At 36.1% G+C, this 17,186-nt stretch overlaps 2 protein-coding genes across 4 annotated transcripts; both read left to right on the top strand.

Annotated features, from left to right (window-relative positions):
- The first annotated feature begins 2,608 nt into the window (after positions 1-2,608).
- LOC103724166 (uncharacterized) lies at positions 2,609-6,610 on the top strand. Of its 2 annotated transcripts, XM_008815338.4 has the most exons (4): positions 2,609-2,988; positions 3,324-3,415; positions 4,205-4,318; positions 6,099-6,610. In XM_008815338.4, the coding sequence occupies exons 1-4, from the start codon at positions 2,772-2,774 to the stop codon at positions 6,324-6,326; spliced, it is 651 nt and encodes a 216-aa protein (XP_008813560.1). In that variant the 5' UTR covers positions 2,609-2,771; the 3' UTR covers positions 6,327-6,610. The 2 variants fall into 2 exon arrangements, with proteins under 2 accessions (XP_008813560.1, XP_038970166.1); XM_039114238.2 differs by lacking the exon at positions 4,205-4,318 and having other exon boundaries at positions 2,614-2,988.
- A 678-nt stretch (positions 6,611-7,288) lies between these two features.
- Positions 7,289-16,619, top strand: INDH (INDH1(iron-sulfur protein required for NADH dehydrogenase)). Of its 2 annotated transcripts, XM_008815340.5 has the most exons (8): positions 7,289-7,805; positions 7,911-8,031; positions 8,997-9,119; positions 10,365-10,462; positions 11,066-11,192; positions 12,487-12,572; positions 14,351-14,476; positions 16,311-16,619. In XM_008815340.5, exons 1-8 carry the CDS (start codon positions 7,758-7,760, stop codon positions 16,479-16,481), a joined length of 900 nt encoding a protein of 299 aa, XP_008813562.2. In that variant the 5' UTR covers positions 7,289-7,757; the 3' UTR covers positions 16,482-16,619. The 2 variants fall into 2 exon arrangements, with proteins under 2 accessions (XP_008813562.2, XP_038970165.1); XM_039114237.2 differs by lacking the exon at positions 10,365-10,462 and having other exon boundaries at positions 7,355-7,805; positions 8,997-9,109.
- The last annotated feature ends 567 nt before the right edge of the window (positions 16,620-17,186 follow it).

The following is a 17,186-nucleotide window of genomic DNA, read 5'->3' as shown; positions in this document are numbered from 1 at the left end:
AATCTTGCTTGTTGCATTTGTATAATTGGATAACTTGTAAATACAGCAAGGCTTAGATATAGTACTTTCTTTTTTCTTTAAATGTACAAAGCAATAACTAAACCAACAATAATGTACTTATTAAAAATAGTCACATGTTGACTTAAGCAGAACTATATGTGGCATTTACATCCCTACAGCTCAACAACAAATATAGTTATTTTAAAGCACCATGGAATGTTCATCAACTCATCAAGATTTTTAATTACGAAGATATGAACCAACTAAAAGGGTTTTCATGTTGAATCTTCATTCATCTCAAGTAGAACAAGATTTTAGACAAAAAAAAGAAAAATGAAGATTTTTAAATCTTGGTTAATATTATATAAACTACGATTCTTAAGATATATGATAAAATAAATTCTACAATTAACTTTTATTTCAAAGAAAGTGATTTATATATATTCAGTATTTAAAATAAGGTATAAATTCTACTGTATAGGTGACTACCTAGCGTTAAAACAGGACCCATGTTTTAGTTGAGATTAGGGTTGAAATGGGGTCGAGCGAGCTTTGGAGTGGACTTTTAGCTTGAATAAAGAAAAATTGGGTTAGAGTTGAACCTGAAATTCAAGCTCAAAAATTGGCACAAGACAGAACAAGCTCTGATGCTAATTTAATGAAGGATAGAACAAGCTCTGATACCAACCGATGCAAGACAGAAGGAAGAAAGAGGAGAGAGAGAAGAGGAGGAGAAGGTAGAGATGGAGAGAGCAACTGGACATTCTGTACTACCGAATCTCAATAATGCAATCTATCTTCTCGATTAACATAGTATTGGATCTATATAGATAACATAAAACCCTAGTAAAAGTCTAATCCTAAAGTCCATAAAATTCTAGTACTATCCAAATACAAATAAATTTTTCTAATTTTAATAAAATATTTTTTATAATTTTTATATTTGCCTCTAATAGAAGTGTGCCTAAATTTTTTATTGAATAGTCCTCTATCAAAAATCTTTTAGGGCTCCAATCTAGCCTCAGCCTATCGATCTTGATAGTAGGTTCAGTTTGAACACAAAATAGACGTACTTGTCCCTTCTCTCTTTGCTCGCTCCCTGTGCTTCCTTTCTCTCTCTTTCAACTCTTTCCCTCTATCTCTCCCCATCCATCTCCTCCATAATCTCTCTCTCTCTCTCAGACTCTTCTCTCTCTCCTTTCCCCTATGTTCTCTATACCTCTCTCTATATCTCTTTCATCTTTGTGTTGGACAAGCTTTGAGAAATTAGTCCAATTCGGCTCCGGAGTAGGTTCGAGTCCAAGGTTGGACCGGAATTGAAAAAAAAAGAGTAAATTATAAAAGCCTCCATGAGGTCAATGTTTATTTCACTTACACTTAGGGCTCGTTTGGTTCGCAGGAAAAGAAGGGGGAAAAGTGTGGTCAACGGAAAAGTAGTGAGATGCCTCTTGTTTGGTTGGAATTTTCAAAGGAGAGAGATGGAAAAGTTGTATTCCCATGGGAATATGATTCCCACATTTCATGGGAAAGTCTTTCCCATGAGAAACATGGAAAAAAGAGTAAGGGGCGTAGCGAGAGAGAGATAGATAAACTAGACAGCTAGGGGGAGAAGACAGCTTGGGGGGGGGGGGGGGGGGGAGAGGGTGTTACATGTCGAAGAATAGTATAGAAAACACCCGTTACGCCGACAATTGATAGTGCTAGCACGGAACTAGCTTATCAACGCTGCTGTTACACTAGGAAGAGTCTCTAAGACCTATAGGCCAATTAGACTGAATTAGTCAGTCTAGCGACTACTTGTGAGATATGTCCATTAACTGTTTTCCTTGCTAATGAGAGGTTAACCCGATGGTAAGAAGTGATTGGATGAGCGTGTGGTAGCATGAGAAACATGGAAAAGTTATTTTTATTTTTTTCCAAAAAGACCCTTCAGCATTAAAGTAGCATTAAAGAGGCATTAAAGACCTAATTTTTATTAAGGGCATAATAGAAATTATACATAACTTTCCCAGGAAAGTGGATGGCCAACCAAACATAAGCACTTTGGAAATTTGTCACTTTCCCATGGTCAACCAAACATACCAAAAGTACTTTCCTAGGCATTCTCTTTCTAGGAATTTGTTTCCCATGAACCATATTCCTAGGAGGAAAAATACTTCCAGCGAACCAAATGAGCCCTTAATACTTTATAAAATCTATATTTACACCTAGTTAAATTAATGACGTTAGTAAAACCATTTACTTCAAATAAAAAGTTAAAATTGCCTTTAAGTAGGGAGGAGGATGCTTATTTTTATTTTACAGTCTTCGGTGGTTGACCGGCTGTCATGTCACTTAAGATTATTTTGGTTATTTTTAAAATTTTTTATTTAAAATTAATATTTTGACTAATATTTTGTTAAGTTATGAGTTAAAATGTTGGATAAAAATAAATTGTAAGTATAAGTTATTAAACTATTGTATATAAGTATAATTTATGTTTAAATTTTTTTAAAAAATATAATTTAATTTAGAAAAAAAAACTGGGTATGGACCTAGTCGGAACCTGAATTTTCTTTCCGAGCGAGACCTGGACTCCATACAAACCCAACCTGGCCCGATTCAAGGCGTAGCGGAGACCGGGAGAGGTTAGATGACTCCACATGCGGCGCACGTCATTGCAAAGCTCCCGAGTTGCGCCGCCCGTCCGAAAGAGAAACTAAAACCCTAGAGTTTTCCCTTAGGTTTCTCTCCGGGGCGATCGGACCACCGGCGTCGAGAGAGTAGAAACCATGGACTCCTCGTCGGCCAACGCCGGCGTCTGGTCGGGACCTTCTCCGACTCTAAACCCGGAGTCGCTGTCCTTGCTTCGCGAGGGGATCTCGCTCGTCCTCTCCCAGTGGACCGCGCTGCGGATGGCCATCGAGAACGAGTGGGGCGGAAGAGACTCCCATCGGAAATCGGAGGAGCTCGTATCCACCATCCTCTACTGGTTCACCCAATCGAAACGTTAGACCTCGATCTCCCCTTTTCCTATTCCAGCGTTCTAGAATTTTGCTTTTAATAACTTTTTCTCTGTTACAAATTGTTCCCAAGTTTTTTTTTTTGAAATATAATCGGGTCAATTTCTTCTTGGTTGAAATTTTCACAAGTTTCATATATAAAGCATGCTTTTTTTTTCTTTTTTCTTTTTTTTTCCTTTGAAGAAACTGTTCTTGATTATACTTCTGCCTTCTATCAGTAGATTGGGAATTTAAATCAGACTAATAGAGATATGATTTTTTTTGTTTTTCCGTTAAGATGGCCAATTGTTTGCTAACTCTTCATAAATTTTTTGTTTCAAGCTCCGCTTTATATTGATGATCTGGAAAACATACTAGACGAGAACTTGGTGCTTTCTTTCAACACTGAAATCGAGGATGGCAGCGTCGAGGAGGTATTCTGCTTTTCTCTCATCATTTTTACGTATTTTCATTTTTTTGCTATTGGAGCAAGCTTCTTTGAGTTAATGTGCTGTCTTCAGAGCGTAGCCTGAAGTGTATAACTCGAATTGATGCATCCTATGGGCAATACCCCATACTGAATGATGCAAGTAAGGAACCTGATTTACATGCTATATGATTTGAAATCCATGTAAAAAAAATGTTGAAAGAAATGAAAGAGCACACAATTTGTATGCATTATATGCAAATCATTGATTGCTTGTCCAGCTCATATCTCCTTATTTCACATAAATTATAACAAGCAAGCGTTGCTTATAAATTTGGTATATGCTCTTCAGTATATGCTCTTCACCATCCATATACTGAAAGTCTTACCCTTTGTCACGTTAGTTTCTTAAGAACCATTTGTACAGCACTATATTGAATTTTTGCTAGCTATCCTCCGCCCTCTATATTAATTTCTGCACTTAATGCAATATGAACGTCTGCATTTCACCTCTCGGTCTTCTTTTCTGCATATAATTCGAACTCTTGCCTTTCAGATGTGGACATCGTCCTCAACACATTCCTTTCATCTATTCTATCTTGTATCTATGCATTGTGTTTTCATCTGCGTCAAATATTGTCAGTTGATTCTTCGTTGCACTTCGTGTTTTGTTTATATTTCTTGCCTTTATATGCTGTATGTAATATGAGCTAGGTTGTCAGGAGGTAACTAAAGCTATTCCCGAAGTTTTGAACTTTACATAATGGTTAAATATTTCCAACATTTTCATAAACAGGTAGCTGAACATTTGATGATTATGCATGAAGATTGTCTTAAAGGTAATTTTGAACCAATTGAGAAGCTGAGGAAGTTGGGTCCTGGGACAAATGCTATTTCTCAAAGTAGACGGGTAACTTATTTTTGACTTCTATTTTCCTTCCTTCTGCAGTATACATACGAGGAACTGTCTTTGATTGGACCATTTTTACATGACTTATGTCATGCCTGTGCTGGCAAGGGGGAGAATTACATGTTATCACAAATTATGACTATATCAACAGATGTCTAGGATAATTTCAATATATATTTTGGAAGAGGGGGGCAAAATGTTATCATGATTAAGTTGTCCTGTGATACTAATTTTAAATTGAATTTCTTTTAAATGTTACATTGAAGCATTTATGTTATAAAGGAAGTTTTTTTAATATTCCACAGATGCAAAATACAAGCATTGGTTCATTAAGTAACAGTCATATCATATGTTGATGAAGATGCATAGAGAGTTCAAATTCAAGCTTCCTATCTCTTGTCTAACTAGATCTTAATATTTGTTTACTATTAATCAGGAGAAAATGCTCTCATACTTTTGCTAGTTAACAGCTACATCACGTATGTGGCACAAATGCCATGACTTGCTAAATAGGATATAATTTATTTTTTTTCACACAAGAAGATTTGAAGCACAATATGAAGTTTGTTTTGGAATGTGAAGAAAACAGTTATGTTTTGGGATGAGAATTTAGGTTGTGTTTACTGGGTTTGCTTTGTATGGAATTTATTGTTAGTTTCTTTATGCCATTGGGTGATGCTGGATGGACATGCTATTGATATCATTTGAACTGTTGCTAGACTAGGTTAGATCTGCATGAATGACAAGATATGATAAATAAAATTTTACTCGTCATTTTGAATAATCTTGGTTTTCAGTCATAGGCACGAGGCTGTTCTCTCTGCTGCGCTCATTTTTTAACTAAAGAGCGGTATGTGGTAAGGATGCTCGATGGTGTTTATCAAAATTAATTTTGATCCATCGTATCGCTTGCCCATGGTGTTTAAACATAAGAAAAAATTACAGATATGGAATGGAGCACATAGTGGTCTTCTGTAAATGGTTTCGGAGCAAATGAGAATAGCTTTATATCCTGTTCATATTTTGTACTGCTATGTTCAGTAAGTTCCATCCCTACCAGAATGATGATGCTAGAACATGCTATTTTTAGCTGGGAACTTGGTCTCATTCTAATCACATACTTAAACAAAATGTTGAAATTACAATAAAACTTTTTTTTCTCGTCCAGATATTTTTTCAACTAGAGTTTATTGCTGAGGGTAAGAGGGTAGGCCTTGGCGCAATAGTAAGGTTGCTTCATTATGACTTGGATATCATGGGTTTAAACTATGGAACCAGCCTCTCCATAGGTAAGGGTAAGGTTGCGTGCATTTGACCCTTCCCAGACCCCATAGTGGTAGGAGCCTCATGTATTGGGATGTCCTTTGAGGTATTGCTGAGAGTTGTGCATTTGTTTTGTGAGGTTGTTATGGTTATCTATGTGGACTAATTGTTTCAATTTTGGAGATTTTAGGGGTGCTTTAGCCATACGTAATTTTGTTGAGGCAAGTTCTTAGTGTGCTTGCATCTCTTCATCGTGTTAGAATGACTTGTCCTGGAAGATATATTTGCTCAAAAATATTCAAGAAGTGGCTTTATAGCTTATAAAAATCTTTAAATGATCACACAATTGACATTCATGGGTTGATTTCTGCTATTAAAACCCTTTTCTTAATCTATCTTTTTTTTCTCTTTCTTTTTTTTTTCTTTTTGACATTTCCTAACCTTACAATTGATGGTTAACTTCTGCACAGTGATTTTAATAGTGCTGACATTGGTTAGTTTGTTCCTCATGCTACAGGTGATTGATGACAAGGAAGATGAGAGTTCAGATGAAGAAATATCAGATATGATGGTGGATGAGCCAAAGCCAAATGAAATGGCTGTGGATAAGCCAAATAAAATGGCCATGGACGAGCCAAAGCCAAATAAAATGGCCATGGACGAGCCAAAGCCAAAACAAATGACTGATGAAGAAGGATGGTCTGTCGTCCCTCCCAGGCGTAACAGAGGTAAAAGGTCGGGGTAGAATAATCCAGAGAATGCGAGCAATCATATCAACGCCAGTGCATGAAAACATGCAAAGCTCTCAAGAAGAAGCATGAATTGCTGTAATCCGTGACCTGATCTTCCCTGTCATTCATGAATAAATACTCCGCCAATTTTGGCTAATAGACTTGTTTCTCTCCTTTATCATAAAAACTAGAAAACAGTGGGTTGTATTTATTCAAAACGCGAGCAGCTGTAGAGATGTGGAGGATGGAAATGCATGAAGTCGATTTTGTGTGTTATAGTAGTAGTAGTAGTTTTGGAGCCGTACATGTCCATGGTGAATGCTTTTGTTTCTGGGGCCTCTGATTGCATCTCTTGCTATCCCGCTCCCTCTTTTCTTTGATGACAGTAAATTTGTTGCCATTAAACTCCTTTTGCAGTTCCTTGAGTTCAATATTCATTTGAGCAAATATATCTACAATTGCAGCTCTTGTATTGAAGTTCTTTTACAGGAGGTTGCTTGTTCCAACTCAGCTGTGTTTCTTTGCTGCTAGTTTATTGTTTGTTTGGAAAGTTGCTGAACAATGTGAGAATCACCCATAGAGACCGGGCTGTGCTCGTTAATATGTATTAGGTGATAAAGGATTGAACTAGTTAACTTGCCAGTGGAAGTTAATGGAATGTAGATTAATAGAATCATGCAGGTTTGTTGCAACCCCTCCCTCAAAACAAACAAACAAAAAAATGAGAAAAGAAAAAAAAATAAGCAGCAGCTTATCAATTGTGCAGAGATATAGCGCATCAGTTGTTTGTTGTGGCTGCTCGATCCGCCATGGTGGTTCATGAAAATAAACAAAAAAGATCATTTGAATCAAAAAAAATTGATAATTATTTATTGCAATCATGCATCTGTCTTTAGCTGTCCATGTTGGGCTACCTTCCTGGTGGAACTTCTAAATTGTAGCAGATAAAATTCTCGGAGACTAATGTGTAACAACTGACTTCAGAACCTGTAACACGTTAGGTTGTTCTTTTTTTTTTCAGGACGGAAAGAGACCCAATTTTGGTAATGGAATTATAGCAGATTAGTTGTGTGAATCCTCAACTTTGGTTGACAAAGTTGCGACGGAATTATGCCTTGTGGGTGTCACGAATGTCATAAAGTCGGCAGCGCCCACCGATTTTACGAGGGCCCAATCCTCCCTCCCTCTCCCTCGCCCCCCGCGCCCGGCGCGACTATTGAGGGCTCGATAGGGTTCTAAAAAAAGCAATCCTGGTCTCTCTTTCCGGCGATTCGGGGGCTCAAAATCCAAGCCTTATAGGGTTCAGGCGGCTGTTGCAGCCGTTAGGGTTCAAAAAGAGCAAGCCCTTCTCTCTTTCTGGCGATCCGGTGGCGGAAATCCGAGCGATCTAGGGTTCGGGCGACTGTTGGCAACTTCGTCGTCAGGGCGATCGATTAAATTCGGTGATGGGCTTGAATAGATTGATACCCCTCAATCTTCTTTTGAGATTCACAGTACGTCAGTCCGGTTCTTTAAAATTTGGAATTTTTGTGGGAGCAAACGCCATAAACTCGCCTATAAGTGCATTAATGCCTCTTTTCTTGATTATTTTGGGGCAGCGGTCGAATGCCATCAGAAGATATAGCGCAGTTGCTGGCAAGGATCCTTCAATTGCCGGTATCGAAGATATCGTTGCTGTTGCTTCGGGGAAAGGCGGCGTTGGGAAGTCTACCACGGCAGGTCTTATTCCTGCATTCATTCATTCTTTTCCTTTCCTTTCCTATAAACATGAATTTTAGCCTTTTTTTTCTTCTAATTAGATTCTTGGGGTTTCCTTACGGTGTGAAATGACGGTGGGTTGATGCTGATAGGCTTATGACATTATGTGTTGTCTCATCAGCAAAAGAGATATCCATCAAGAAACGGGAGGAAGAAAGAAAGATGATTCAAATATAATACTCACTTAGATGTTTTTAGAAAGAGAGAGATAAAGAGAGAACCATCTTGTATGTTTTTTAATTGTTAAAGCATGATAATCTACTATATGCATGTCATCATGGATTTAGTAATTGAATTCCAAGTTGTTAGATGGACGATGAACCACTGTGATTTAAAAATCTGAAGGTACATAATAAATCCATAACCATTAAAACAAATCCCTGCTGCTTGGTGGTGGCTTTGTGATTTATCTTCTACAACTGTAGCCTGCATTCATTGTTGGTGTCAGCCTTTCTGATTCCTTTTTGGTAGTGGTTATTTGTGTTATTTTTAGATCCATCCTCCAGTTTTCTTCAATGTTAAATGCAAAACTAACAAGCTCAAGAAAGTGACATTAAAAGAGGCACCATCCTGTTGAGATTCCATCTCTTTATCGCCTCTTTGAATACCATTTTGTTGAAGGGCAGAAGTGAACTGGACAGTTACCATTCCTTTGTTCTTGGATCAATTTTTCCTGAAATGGACCAGAAGTTCATTTGTGATGCTTATCTCGATAGCATGTCAAAGGGCAAAGAACATTTAATGGTAGTACTGTATTCTCTCTTATTAGTTATTTATTTTATATAACTGTAATTAATCTTAACAACAAATATATATCATATTTATGCATCTATGCATACAATTGAACTATTTTGACCTTAGATGTTTGGCTATGTGTTATCTTGGTGCACATTCGATATTTAAGCATTTTTCTTCTGAATCTACAGTTAATTTGGCCGTTGCACTTGCGAAAACATGTCAGCTCAAGGTGGGTTTACTGGATGCTGACATATATGGGCCATCTATTCCTACAATGATGGATCTATGTGGAAAGCCAGAAGTGAGTGAAGGTGTTGTTCTCTTGTTCTCCTTGATAATTTGTGTATCTTAGATTATTATACTATAGTCATGTCGTTGAAATCATAATATGTTGGAATGTGTTTTTTGATGTTTTTGTGTTCTATACTTTGCATTCAAATATTCATCATAGTTATTGTAGTACTTGATTGATATGGTTTTGCAAAATGAGGTGTTGTGCCTATATGTGCTTGTGTTTTGCATGCATGCTTGAATCTTGCTAGTGTAAATTAAATGGTAGCTACACAAGTTACATATTGACATTTTTGACGACGATATTCAGCATAACAGTGGCACAAATGTTGCAAATCAAATGTTTTCATAGTTTATCAGTTATGTTTCAACTGGTTGTGAAACAGTGACTTTTCAAGGGCAACATACAATGATTTTATGAGATTTCTGCATTAGAAGTAACCCAACATACTAAATTTGGTCCATATGTATTTTATGATGTGTACATCATGATCCACAGTGCAAATTTTTGATTTGTATGAGCTGTGATGCATTTTCCTGATTTATCATAGTTTTTACCATTCATATGAATAGATAATGGTAAGATCTTCTCGCTTAAATTTTTGGTACTCTGATTTCCTCTTTTTCTCTTGTTCTCATTCTATTACATTTGAAGAGAAGAACTTTTAGTAGAATTTTATTTTTTACATGAAATCCAGAATCTATTTACCTTATTTGTGTTATTCTGTCTGTGTCTGTAATTATAAATATGCATTATCACTAAGTAGCAATGCATTTAATGTTTGTCTAACCAGCTATATCAGTGATTTTGCTGGCCCTGCTAGGTTATTTCCATAATTTCAAAGCTTTGTGCCCACTCATTCTGGACAGTTTGGTCCTTTTGAATTATATTTTGTAATAATTCATAACCAGCTTCTTTGGGCTAGACTTTTTTCTTTGTTGCTTTGGCAACATCTTTTCGATTATAACTGCTCTCTGTTGACTGAGCATATCTGAAGATTGGTTCTATCGAAATCCATGAGAGAATTATTAGTAGAAGAATCTTTCAACAGAAAATGTCAGTTGAATCTACCTTATATGCTTTTAATTAATATATCTGTTCTATCATTTGGACTCATGGTTGAATTATTTGCCTCATGTGGGCTATATTTTGTCTTGTAAAGTTGAAGCAATTCACTTCTGAGGATTTTTGGCTAGAATTTTTGCTTTTTGTTTCTTTAGCCACATTTTTTGTAAATTTAACTAATGTCACCTTGCCTTAGCAGATCTGAAGATGGTTCCAATTGAGAACCATGGGGTCCGATGTATGTCCATCGGGTTTCTTGTTGACAAAGATGCTCCAATCGTATGGAGAGGTCCTATGGTTTGTCTTTGGCATGTGTCTTTATTTTCCCTTATTTTACTCCATTCATTGCATAATTATGATATGTTTTTTTATATCTATCATTGTTTCCTATTTCGCTTCGATCTGTTAAATCATCTTTATTGAAGTATTAGTTTTTGATGACTAATTTGAGACTATTTCCATCTGGCATCCTGCCATTTCCATCATATCAGTTAATCAACATGATATTTTGCTAGTTCTGTTTCTCTTTCCATCACCTGTTGTGATAGATTGACTCCCTGTAATTTTACAATGTCAACTGGAATATTATATTATCATGAGGGAGCAACTGTCTAGTTTGCTGTTAAAATATAGTTTTAAAAAGTTGTACCTTGAATGTTACATTGTTTCTAGGCTATATGAAACTTCTCCTGTCAATCTTCCAGTCTAATGATGATTTGAAGAGATGAACTAAATTTACTTAATTTTTTTATTCTATATAATAAAAAACAACAGAACCCAAAAAATGTATGAGAAAGCTTCTTTCGTCCAACATGGATTTCATTCCCATATCCTATAGGTCCATTTTCTTTTTCCCTAGAAGGCTCACAGTCCCTGATGTTCAACCTAATTCAATTTCAGGTAATGAGTGCTCTTGAGAAATTAACAAGGGGAGTTGCTTGGGGAAGTGTTGATATTCTAGTTGTTGATATGCCCCCTGGTACTGGAGATGCTCAGCTGTCTATATCTCAGAGACTGAAGTTATCTGGTAATCAGAAAGGACTAAAAAGCTCTCCAAATGAATCATGCTTCATTTTCTCTCTCATTTTCTATCTAAATGGCTGGATTCCAAATTCTGGATGCAGACTATACGAATAAAATACTTTATTTGTTCAAGATGATTATAAAGTTCTGATAGAATCAATATAGAGAAATTCAAATAAATTTGCACTATTGCAATTGTATTGGTGCTTGATATGTCTTTTATTATTGAATTTAAATTTGAAGCAGCAGTTTTAGTAAATCAATGCTAAGTGTACCTTTACATTTTGTTCGCTGGACATTGCTCATGTCTTGTGGTTTCTTTTTTCAGTATGAGCAGTTTCATTTGCTAATTCATCATCCATAGATATATGTCTCAAATGTCTGTGCCGAACCACATAATATTTCTGAAAGAGATGAACTGTAAATATTTCTATTACTTGTTAGAGAACTCTATTATAATACTATTACCTGTTACAGGGCTCTCTTCTATTACTGAATAAAATGCCTAGGAGCTGGCAAGGTAAGAACTTATCTAACACTTGCTTAGTTGTTGGGAGAACTCAAGGCACAAAAGTTTTGAGGTTACATATTGAAAAACACTAAGAGCGGATTGTAAATAGTTTTCAATTAAGAGACAAGTAAAATCTTTCTAGAATTTATATTAGTAATAACTGTGGAGTGCTGGTCATATGCGGCATGTTGTAGACATTCCTCATACTAGGGGCTCATACTCAAGTGTAAGTTGATCTGATAGTATTTGCCAGCAATAGTACAGATATTACTCATGGAATTTTTTTCTTCCAGAATTGTAATTTGAAAACGCAATTATCTACTTTCAAGTGTTACTTTAAAAAAATTTCTTCTATTGGTAGGAAGCGTTAATTGCATGTCTGAGGAGAATTGTGTGACTCATATTAGGACCATTTGTTAAACTTGGGTTCTTTTTCATAAAAAGCAAATCCAGGCATTTAGTTTATTTTCTTAAACTTATATATCGATGCATGTGAAATTTCTTGTCATAAAATCTTGATATATTTGCACTAGTTGATCCATCATCATAGTAACTTAAGAGAGTGGATACATCCTGTCTATCCAATCAAGAATTTTCAGATCTGAACTTTGTCTTTTTGCTCCACTTTGGCCCCTGTTCACAGTATACTAAAAAAAAGTTTTATGGACTTTATATGAGCACAAATCAAGGAAGATATATCGGTACAAACAATTTATTGCTAAATCTTTTAATTAAGTTGTATATGCTTGTATCTTGGTTCTAAATAATTTCTTGCTCATTGCTACAGGTGCTTTGATTGTTTCAACTCCTCAAGATATTGCTTTGATTGATGCACGAAGAGGAGCCAACATGTTTCGTAAAGTTGAAGTTCCTGTATGGATATCTTTTGGAACTATCTTCTGTATAAATTTATAGATTGAAAGTTTGTTGGGGCTTGAACCTTTAAATGAATGGTTGTATCATATCTTTTGAATACTGGTCAACATGTTAAAGTGCATATCATGCCACCTCCTATGATATATCTTTCAAGTATTTCAGTTAAGAGTTTTTCTGATATCAATACTGGATTATGCGAGTAAAAGATATCATTCCTGCATAAGAAAACCTGCACCTCATTTTAACCTTGCTGCCTCTTCAAATTACCTTTGATTTTATTTATGCAAGAAGCTAGCAAGAGGAAGCTTCCGGTTGAGTTAGTTAATTAATCTCTAAATTATTTTCAGGTATATGAGCTTGGTCTTTTCTGCTAAATTTTAGTTAAACTTTCTAGTAATAGACCATTGATCATTTAATCTTGGTAAGTTCTTAGAATTCTTAGGGCATATCTGCAATAAGATTCTCTGTTTATGTTGACTCTTTAGTTTATTTCGCAACTTCAATAATTTTTCCATCCGTGGTCTCTAACATGACATCGGAATCCTTGTGTCAGTTTCTATGTGACCTCAATTCAGTTGTGAAAGCAATAATGATTATGTAGTGAAATTATTTTAAAGGAATGCTCCAAAGTCATCACAAGGGTCACCACAACTTATGTTCTAGTAAATCATGAGACCCTTGCCTTATCCATTCAAAAGTTCCATTTCACGGTGCAAGCTCATGAACCAAGTGGGCATATAAAGTGGAGAAGTGCCTCTTTATATCTGCTGCCTAGTACTTCTGGAATATCGTTATAAGATGGCAAGTTCTGCTGCTCAGATTAGAAGTTTGGGCAATGAACGTTGCACATGAACAGGAGTCTCATAAACAGGAGGATGTTGAGGCGGATCTGTGGTAAAACTAGGAGAGATAGACTTACAGATGAGCTTATTGGGGTAGACTAGTGGTCATACTGAAGATGAAGGGAGTACTGTATGTAGTGTTCTTCCATGTGCCATTTCATGCTAGAGACAGGTCCAAAGGAGGGGGTGTCTTGTTTCCAAGTCATGTGGAGTAATATGTATTATCTTTCTTGCAAGTGAAGATATCATTTCAGATGCTCATTTTCACTTCTTTTAGTGGGATTGAATTCTATGTGTCTGTAATAATAAACACTGAGCCTGGTCCAAGCCATAACTTTCTGGCAGCTGTTCCTATAATGATTACTCTTTCATTTATATGAAAAAATTGGACAGTCTAGTCCTATAAACACTGAGCCTGGTCCAAGCCTTCTATCTGGCCTGACATTTTAAGCTGTGTTACATCAGGCTGTGAATTTCTTTTCCTTTCTTGAATTTTTGCCCTGTTGAGTTGCTTAAAAGTGTTACATGAATTATTATCAGAGTGCTTATAATTATGGACTTGCTGCATTAAGATCTGTGAAAGGTGGACTGTAGTTTTGGGCGGCAAAGTGGTCGAGTTCTACAAATTGTTCCCTTAAATATGCGAGCATGTGATCTTGATAAAATTTGATGTTTGGATATTGGCATATATCTTTGACATAGCTGCTTAATTTTCTTACTTTATACAGGAGAGGCAGTTTAATAACTTTTATACATTATTAAACTGCCATTTCTGTGTAAAATACTTGATATTCTTTTGTTGCTTAAAAGTTATTTTCTGGAGGTTTAAGTGAAAGTTACATAAGGACTTATCATTATCAATATGGTTCAATAGATTAGTTGAACCCTGCATCTTATCTTTTAACGTGACATTCAAATTTGGTATTTTTGCAGATTTTGGGTCTACTTGAGAACATGAGCTATTTTAAGTGTCCTCATTGTAGTGAGAAATCATATATTTTCGGACATGGTGGAGCACAAAAGACAGCTGAAGAGTTGGATATGAAATTCCTTGGTGAGGTATGGTTATTGTCAAACTCTATACGCTATAGTGATATTTATGCAGTGTAATGTGCATTTTGGAGTTAGCCATCTTGAGGCTGATTGTTGCTTTATCGTCACTGTCCAAAAATTTGAATATTTCATTCAAGTTATTATGGGAGAACAATTGAGAATCTCCTAGTGCCCATCATATTTTGGCTTGATAGATGGTGGGTCCATGTTGGTTTTGAGTTGTGTCACTGCTGCAATCTGCCTCTAGCCCACGTATGGTTTTGTTTGTGTATTATGACATGTCATGTGAATCATGGTTTATGGTACGGGACACCAGGTGTATCAACTCATACTGATATAGAACCAATATTCGGTACATTCCTCATATCAAGTATCAGTACCAAGAACTGGACCGCACCAACATAGTAACAGTTGGGGATATTGGTATAGATACCAAAACTGGAACTGTAAACCTTGATATGAATCAGTTTCAAACTTTAGGTTTGGCAATCACCATGTTCTCTTACAGTATAGTCACAGTGCACAAGTTGCAACATTGATATTGAATTCAATTGCTACTCTGTCTTCCAGTTCTATATACAGTATTGTTCGTTATATGTGGTCCATTAAGCTTGGTTTCTTTGTTAATGGCGTCCTATCACCACGCATTTCTGGTATCTTCTAGGGCTAGGCGCTCTCGTGAGATGATTAGCCATGAATTCGAGGAAAGGGGCATATGATATAGACATTATGGATTCTTTATGGACATACTTGTGAAGTGTATTAACTATGAACTTACATACAAAGTGATGATATACCCTGAAAAATTAATTTTTTTCATTATTACCCTTTTCTATAGACTGAATGTTTGGCTCAAGTATTCTTAAATAATTGATTTAGTCAAGCAGTTTTCAAAGATTCACAAACTGTACAAGTTGTTGATATATTCCATGAAGATTCGTGGATTACAAATTGATGATGCAAACTGCTGTTATTAGTGCTGGAGCTTTTGTATTTTTTTGCAGTTGTTCCCTCTTCCATGATTCTTCTTTACATGAATATGTGTATATATATGATGGGTTTGCATTCTCTTGTTTATTATAAATTTCTGATTCTGATATTTTGGTGAGTTTTCTGCTCAAGTTTATAAAATTTCATGCTTATACCAGATACTGCTTGGCAATTTTACTGATACCTCATTGTACTGTCTCAACATTTAGCACATCAGACGCTTGCTTTATGTTTCAGATAAATGCTTGATTCTTATAAATATTTCATGCACAATAAATCGTCTTGTATTTTCATTTGTAATCCTATTAAACATCATAAAGATAAAATAGTATATTGTATTAACTAATCTGGATCAAAAGTTATCAGCAGAACAGTTGGGAAGCAAATTTTACAAAATTAAATTCATCATAAAGATAAAATAGTATATTGTATTAACTAATCTGCATCAAAAGTTATCAGCAGAACTGTTGGGAAGCAAATTTTTCAAAATTAAATTTCTAATTAGTTTGGGTTTGACATGTTCATTGAAATGTGCTGCTGAGGGGTTTGTTTGACTGATTCGTGTCATCAAACATAGTGACATTGGTTCAGTAGATCAGTGAAATAATATATATTTCAAAAGATATGGAGCCATGGAGGGCATGTATTGCATTGGTGAGGCGCTGTTTTATATGTAGTTTTGTAATCCATGCATTACCTCTTTTTCCCCACATTTAGTGGATACTTAATTCAGCCTTTCTACTGAAACGTCTCTCTTACTTTAGCATCATGTTTGACGGGACAATTTTCCTCTTTATTAGCAAACATTTGTTTTTTTGTTTGCTATCGCATTTTGTTTTTCCTCTTTTAGATACCTTTGGAGCTAGATATCAGAAGCAGTTCAGATGAAGGCTGTCCAATAGTTATATCGGCCCCGAACTCTTCCGCTGCAAAAGCGTACACTGATGTGGCTGAAAAGGTGGCGCACAGACTAAAGGAGTTAGCCGAAGAACGACAGCAAGGTCCGCAGATCATGTTGTGAAACTGGGCAGCCCAAAGGGTATCGAAATGACTTTAACTTTGTCTTATAGACGTATATCAAGATTTGCCATGCCATGGCCATCATTTACCTGATCGGTACTACTGGAAATCTGGCACTAATCATGATGCCTTAATCTGACACCAATCTTGCATTATGTATTAAACTTCTATCTTTGTTTATTGATTTCGATTCTTCCATTTTTTTAAAAAAAAGTGGGGGACCGAGAGAGCTTATTGATGTAGATTTAAGAGCGCCCTGATATCGCCAGAAGAGCCACAATTGTCAAGAAAATAAAGCAAGATTAGTTGGTATTTTAGGTTGTGTCGTGTCTTCCTACATCCTCTATGAAGCAAGATTAGTTGGAAATGCTTCCAGTTTATCCGGTGAGTTTCACCAGTGATATGGTCCATGCGACACGACGTTTTCGATTAAACTACGACGGCACGTACATCAAACTGACGGGAGTTACGATAACACAAAACAGAGTAAACCAATTGGGTTACTTTGGGCTTTCCATCAACAATTCCAATATCAAAAAAATCAGGCATGTCTTTTTTGGCCAGAAAATGATTAGTGTTCTTAGAATGCTACACGTATTAGCGCGATTACTGAAGGTGATGACAAGAAGCTCTGTGCCTTCGATGATCTGCCCTGCGTCAGGATCCTTGAGATTGCAATCCGTACATAGTAGCTAAAGCACCTACT

Source organism: Phoenix dactylifera, chromosome 1 (genome assembly GCF_051530095.1).
Source record: "Phoenix dactylifera cultivar Ajwa chromosome 1, Ajwa_hap1_PhDact_Kaust_v1.1, whole genome shotgun sequence".
Taxonomy (NCBI): Eukaryota; Viridiplantae; Streptophyta; class Magnoliopsida; order Arecales; family Arecaceae; genus Phoenix; species Phoenix dactylifera.
This window is presented reverse-complemented; position numbering and strand designations above follow the sequence as displayed.

Excerpts from the sequence above, each read along its gene's own strand:
- INDH (XM_008815340.5), top strand. The coding sequence starts at position 7,758 with ATGGGCTTGAATAGATTGATACCCCTCAATCTTCTTTTGAGATTCACA. Across the intron at positions 8,032-8,996 it reads TGGGAAGTCTACCACGGCAG|TTAATTTGGCCGTTGCACTT; the intron begins GTCTTATTCCTG and ends CTGAATCTACAG. Across the intron at positions 9,120-10,364 it reads AAAGCCAGAAGTGAGTGAAG|ATCTGAAGATGGTTCCAATT; the intron begins GTGTTGTTCTCT and ends TTGCCTTAGCAG.
- LOC103724166 (XM_008815338.4), top strand. The coding sequence starts at position 2,772 with ATGGACTCCTCGTCGGCCAACGCCGGCGTCTGGTCGGGACCTTCTCCG. Across the intron at positions 3,416-4,204 it reads AGGATGGCAGCGTCGAGGAG|GTAGCTGAACATTTGATGAT; the intron begins GTATTCTGCTTT and ends TTTCATAAACAG. Across the intron at positions 4,319-6,098 it reads CTATTTCTCAAAGTAGACGG|GTGATTGATGACAAGGAAGA; the intron begins GTAACTTATTTT and ends CTCATGCTACAG.